Source organism: Corvus brachyrhynchos, unplaced genomic scaffold (genome assembly GCF_000691975.1).
Source record: "Corvus brachyrhynchos isolate BGI_N302 unplaced genomic scaffold, ASM69197v1 scaffold338, whole genome shotgun sequence".
NCBI classification, from domain to species: Eukaryota; Metazoa; Chordata; class Aves; order Passeriformes; family Corvidae; genus Corvus; species Corvus brachyrhynchos.
Window position 1 is genome coordinate 925,728 of NW_008239334.1, and position 6,107 is coordinate 931,834.

The following is a 6,107-nucleotide window of genomic DNA, read 5'->3' on the forward strand; positions in this document are numbered from 1 at the left end:
CTTGTTGCAGACTTCTGTACTCACAGTCAGTACTGGCACCTAAATAATCTAATTTATGAGAAAGGAAAATCTTAAATTTCAGTTGTTACAGTATGTTATAAACTGTTTCTTTGTCTTCTGAATTTCTCTGGAATCAACAAGAATTTGTGAGCTGTCAGCCACTCCAGGAAGGGGAAAAAAAATAAACAAGGACAAGGGTGGAGCCCTCTGAAGGTTGAAATATTTCTCCTCAGTGCTGTGACCCAGCTCCAAGCATTTTTGCAAAGCTCATTTTGCTATAAATGGGTTGAGTCTTGCTGGGAAAACAACTGACAGCAGCAGCGTTCACAAAACCTCTGCAGCTGAAAGAGGTCCCTGTAATGTCCCCTGGTGGAAATGTCGGAGTTCAGGGCAGATGTTGGGAAAGGGCTGCCTGTCCCCTCCCTGCAGGGGGAACGCTCTGGGCTGGTGGGGCAGGGTCTGCAGACACCTCCAGCCCGAGGGCACCACTGAGAAGATGATCCTTGAGGATATTATGCCTGTCTTTAAAAAACCCTTTGTTATTCCCGAGTTTTCTCCCACTTTTCCAAAGCAAGGAAATTGTTGCCATTTCATTGCTGTGCTCTTCTGAAGGCTTTGGTGATGATAAACTGAGTTTTCAACTCCTTTATGTTCTGCACACTGATGGGAGCTCTGTGTTTCTTCTTCCATAAGCAGCTGCTTGAGAAACATTTAATAAATTCAAGCAGTTTAATTCAATTTACACAGCTACAGCCACCAGGAAAGAGTTGTCAGCTCCCCAGCCTGCCTCAGTTTGGACAGCTTGTGTTTTATTATTTGAATTTTTCAGCTTGTGTTTTTCATTTGCAGATCTTTTATGACCTGGTCAGACAGATAAATAGAAAAACACCAGTGGAAAAGAAGAAGCCTAAAAAGAAATCATGTCTGCTGCTTTAGACTCCCATCACGCAGCAGCTCTGAGCCAGGTAAGAGGTGTCTGAGCCCTACGTGGGGCAGGTGAGCAGAGCAGGAGCTGCTCCTCTCAGAGCTCCCCTTCCCTCTGCTGCTCTTCCTGGAGTGTGGCTGAGCAGGAGCTTCCTTTTGACTCCTCTGGGTTCTCCCTCTGGCCTGTGACACCGAGCTCTGAGCCACCAGGGCTCGCTTTGCTTCCTTTTTATCCTCTGAGAAATTCTGGTGTTAGTGCTGCCACTGCTGTCCCCGTGCTGGGAGCTTTGGGGACAGTTACAAATTGCTTTGTGTGGGACGTGGGATTCAATGGCACAGAAATAAAAAGCTGCCCACCAAAAAAAAAAAAAACACCAAAACAAACATAAAAAACCCAAAGCCAACCAAAAAAACATGCCAAGGCTGGACACAGCTATAAATAATCTTCCTGTGTATCTTGGCAGGGAACTCTGTGTGCTCACAGCTGTTGTGTCGTGCTCCTGGAAGGAAACAGCAGCTCTGTAGCTCCAGGTTTGGGACAGAAATGTCCCCGTTCAGAGGCAGAGGAGGGCACTGGGTGATGGCCCAGCTCTGCCAGCTGCCTTTGTCACGGTGGGCTGCACAGGCTGTCACCCTCAGAGGGTTTCTGGGACCCACCAGAGCCTCTGGTCTGTCCTGTGTTGATCAAGCCTGTCCTGCAGCATTAGAGACAAACTCAGAAGGCTTTCAGGGATGAATTCCTGAGGGCAGGGGACTCTGCCAGGCCTGAATTCCCTGCTGTCCATGGCCCTTTGGGCAGCCCAGGTGTGGCTGAGGAGGATCAGTGGAGCTCTGCAGTTAGCGGCTGCTAATGGGCTGCCCTGATGGATGAGGCTCTTAGCCCGAGCTTTGGGTGCCAGAAAATAACAGCTCAGGGCTGTGGGGAAACAATGGCTTTAGAAAAAGAAACTGAAGAGCCTTAAGTGGCTTTTCCTATTGCTCAGGTGATCCCTCCTGCTCAGCCAGGATGGAATTGGGCTTCCCCAGGCGGAGGAAGCGATCTCTGCCCTTGCCCTCCCTCCCAGGATCCCGTGTGCAGCAGCACTGAAATACTGGGAACTGCTGCAGGAGTTCCTGTGTTCAGTCACCTGGAATCACAGAATCATGGAATGGTTTGGGTTGGCAGGGTTCTTAAAGCCCTTCTCCTTCCACCACTCTCCCTAAATCTCCTCCTGATTCACTGCCTGGATCCAGGCTCAGGAGATCTCTGACTCATCAGGCTTTGAGAGCATCTCAAAATACAAAAGATGAAATCCCTCTCGCCCATGTTGCTCATCCAGGGGTGAATTCCAGAGCCCTTGGAGGCCTCCTGGCTCGGAGCTGCTGAGCCGGGCACTGGCAGTATCGGGCAGTGACAGACGGGTGGCAGTTGTCTGTCACTGCTCTGTGGCCGTGATAAAACAACATCTTGGAGAGTTACACTTCCCACAATCTCCTCCTTTCTGTACCTAGAAACGGAGCTGAATTCTGGGAGAAATGAGTTCTGCTGCCTATGGGCACGGGCCGTTGGCTTTCAGGCCTTTGGGATCGTTGAGCTCATCAGCAGAGTAAGAAATGTCCCTCCATCACCTTCTGTTTTTATTTCGTTTTACTCTCGCCAGATTGCAGGAATGAAGAACTGTTGCCTAAGTGGAAAGTGCCAGCATTCCCAACTTCAAAACCTGATGGAAATGAACAACATATCGGAAGAAGCTTCTCCTGTTTTTTATATACTACGAGAAGAATTTAGATCTTAAAAATGGTTTGCACACAGTCCCTGGAAAAAGCAGTTGCTCTGTGTATATCTCTTGGAAATTTAAGCCAATATTCCTCCTCCTTTGCAACAGCAATTAACAGATGTGAAAATAAATATAATTGACTCTAGCATATGATTATCCCAAGGAGCATGGATGCATTTCAAATGTTAGAGATTGCTACTATAATTAAAATTCATATTGACCATTTTATCATCATTTCTCCCCATCAAGCACTAAAAATGTTCCACTGTTATATTTTATATCTATAACTATAGATATATATTATCCAAAATTTCCCTTTGAACTCACTGCAACAAATAACTTTTTGAGTCATTGACTTCATTTTATATTTAAAAGTTACGGAATATCATTATTTTCATTCTGCCATTATATTCTAATTAAAAATGTTTGTGCATAATGCTTTGGAAAAATGGGTCTTTTATAGGAAAAAAACTGGGATAACTGATTTCTATGGCTTTAAAAGCAAAAATATATAATATACTAAACCAACTCTAATATTGCTTCTTGTGTTACTGTCACAGATTAAATTACAGCTTTTATGAATGATTAAATTTTAGTACATTTTCATTTTTGTTTCTGTGTTTTTGTTACTGTTTCCAGACTTTGGGTTTGCTCCATGTTTTGTGAGTTCCTCTCCTGTCCTGGTGGATCAGGGATGTTTGTGAGGTGCCCCCATCCCGTTCTGCCAAGGCAGCATCTCCGCTCCCCCCGTGTTGTATTTAATGTACCCCTCCCAGAGGACAGCAGGCAACTCTTGTGTTTTCTTTTGGCTGTTAAAAGATTGTATTGCTGCAAATATTTCCTCTGTACCATGGCTTTGATATGCACAAGTTTGGTTTCATTCCAAGGTCTGACTTGGAGGATGATCCTCGGTTTCAAAGCCTGTTTTGGCTGGTGGTCCCTGATCAGCTGAAGGGGGTTTTGGTTTCATTTTGGGTTTGTTCCTTGTATTTTTTTAATACCTGTTGCTTTCATAAAGTTTCAAAGAGCAGGATATGAAGAGACCCGTGGGTGCTCCATCCTCCTGTCTGTGTGCAGTCAGAGCCACCTGTGGGATCCCAGTCCCGTCCTCGGGGGATGCTGCTGGAATCCCCGCAGGGCTGGAGGACTTGCTCCTGCTTCGCTTCCCAGTAAGTGAGAAGAGAAATGTATCTTCACAGTGGAGAAAACTCAGCACTGGCCTTGTCCTGCTGGTTAAAATGGGAAATTAAAGTGTGACAGATGTTCTGGACCCGCTGTAGAGTTTATTGGAAACCAGGGGGAAAAAAGTTTTTTGTAAATAGGTTTTTCTAAAACTGTGTTCCTGATGCAGCTGTTGAATTATAGAGATCCCAGTTTCTAAATGCAGCCCAAACAAGACTGTATGAAAACATCTGGATAACGTGACAACATCTCCCTACTTCCAAGCACTAGGACAAGGATAGTTACTTCAGTTGGTTGTCTTCAACCCACTCCGCACCTCCTTTTTCAGGAGGAGCCAGAAGCACGCTGTTTGCAGGTTGGTTCTCTTTACTAAATGTAAAAATATTTTAGTAATAAAGTAATTCCAATGAGCGCGGTGTTTTCCAGACGTCTCGTGTATGGGATGGGGCGCAGGGCGGGCGGTGCGTGCGGCGGGCGGGGAGCGCTCGGAGCGGGGCTCGCCGCTAGATGGGAGTGTGCGAGAAGCGCAGCGGGCGGGGAGCGCTGCCCGGCACCGCAGCGCCGCTTCTCTGCGGGGTGAAGCCCCGGCTCCCACCCCTCTCCTCTCCCGTTTGCTCACTGGGTAAGGAAGAGTTCTTCTTTAATGGGTTTTTAGCACAATAGCCCCAGTTCCGCCCCGGGACACGCTGGAGCCGCTGCGCCGTTTCGTGTCAAGCAGAAATGTCCTGAAGCACTTGGTTAAAAGTGGCTTCACTGCAGCGTGTCCTAAAGAAAGGGGAGAAGAAAAACCTCCCAGAAGTCCCAGGCTTCTGCTTTTGACCAGAACCCAGCCGAGCACAGTAACATTTTGCTGTGAGCAAAGGGGCACATTTAGAATTTCACTGGAGCCCCTGGAGCCATCGAGCTCCTCTTTGAGCCATGCACAAATTCCACCAAAGAGATTCCCGGCCACCTCTGCAAACGCGCCGCTCTCAAACTCCCCAGCCTGTATTTACCTGTCTATTTTCAGTGTTTTCTAAAGGTTATTTTAAGTCATGTTTTCCCATCCAGTGTGGATCAGATGATCCCACACGTCCTGCCTCACTGGGAAGTTTTAATTGCAGGTTGCAATGTTGACCCGAACAAGTGACAGGGACACCTTCCCAGGCTGCTCAAATCCAGGTCTGCTCCGCTGGCTCTGAGCTGTATTCCTGCCAAAGGTGTGGGGTGGGGACGCTCGTCCTCCCCCCAGCCACTAGAGAAACTTGAAAATTCATGTTAAATTCACCATTAACCTTTGCAAAATCACCAAAACTAATGAATGTTCTATTTATTTTGCCAGGACCAGGCACTGAGGAATGAAATTGGATTTTCCAGAGGCCCAGGTGCCATTTGGTGAATAACCAGCATGTGCCAGCCGTCCTGGCTGGGGCTGAACATCCTTCCCGGCCTCCTGGCTGGGGCTGGGATCTGGCACTGCTTTCCCTGCAGCAGCTGGTCAGTGGTCTGGCTTGCAGCCACAGCACTGTCTTTCCTCCTGGGAAGAAACTCCCCAAATTTGGAGACAAACCCTGTGCAGAGAGAGGGAGAGGAGCAGGAGTGGGGACTCTGGGCTCAGTAGCCCCAAGCCACGGCCAATTAGCCAATGCTGCAGCCTCCCAGCAGCCCTGGGACAGTTCTGCCCCTGCGGCTGCTCCTGGCTGGGGCTGAGCTCTCCAGTTCAGTTACTTCCCAACTCCAGAGAAATGGGGAAACACTTTGTATTATCCCGGGACTGAAACCAGCCTTTTCTCCTCCCTTTGCAGGAAGCTGCACACAAGGAAACTCTGCTCGTTCCTCCTATGGTGAGTGACACCCCGTTACCACCTTGTCCTGGATCCTCTGTCCCTCATATCCAGCGGGATGCTCTTCAGAGGGAGCAGCACCAGAAGTTGAAATCATTTGCCAGAGATTTTGGACAAGTCGGTGGCAGAGCTGGGAGTGCAGCCCCGTGCTGGAGTCGGAGGTGCCTGCCCTGGCTCGGCCCTGCCAGCTCTGGACTCGACCCCGGTTGCCCCACGGACCTTGGGGACTCGGGGATTGCTCAGATGAGCCCGTTTCCCCCAGCGCCGGCCCTGGCAGACGCCTGAGGTCAAACATCCCTGGCATTTTCCTCGGGAGGCACCGACGTTCCAGCCCCAAATCCCTGCTGGCACGGCAGGCGGGCTCCGGGGCACAAGGAGCGCGTTGTGCACGGGAGGGAGGATGCTCCGAGCGCCCACGAGG

At 49.0% G+C, this 6,107-nt stretch overlaps 1 protein-coding gene across 1 annotated transcript in view; it reads left to right on the forward strand.

Moving 5' to 3' along the window:
• Positions 1-3,287, forward strand: part of RAP1A (RAP1A, member of RAS oncogene family) — a 30,261-nt gene extending 26,974 nt beyond the window's left edge. Inside the window, exons 8-9 of the mRNA XM_008638957.2 lie at positions 850-965; positions 2,565-3,287. Of these exons, the coding sequence (XP_008637179.1) occupies positions 850-936 (87 nt within the window). The 3' untranslated portion in view covers positions 937-965; positions 2,565-3,287. The remainder of the gene's footprint in view (positions 1-849; positions 966-2,564) is intronic.
• The last annotated feature ends 2,820 nt before the right edge of the window (positions 3,288-6,107 follow it).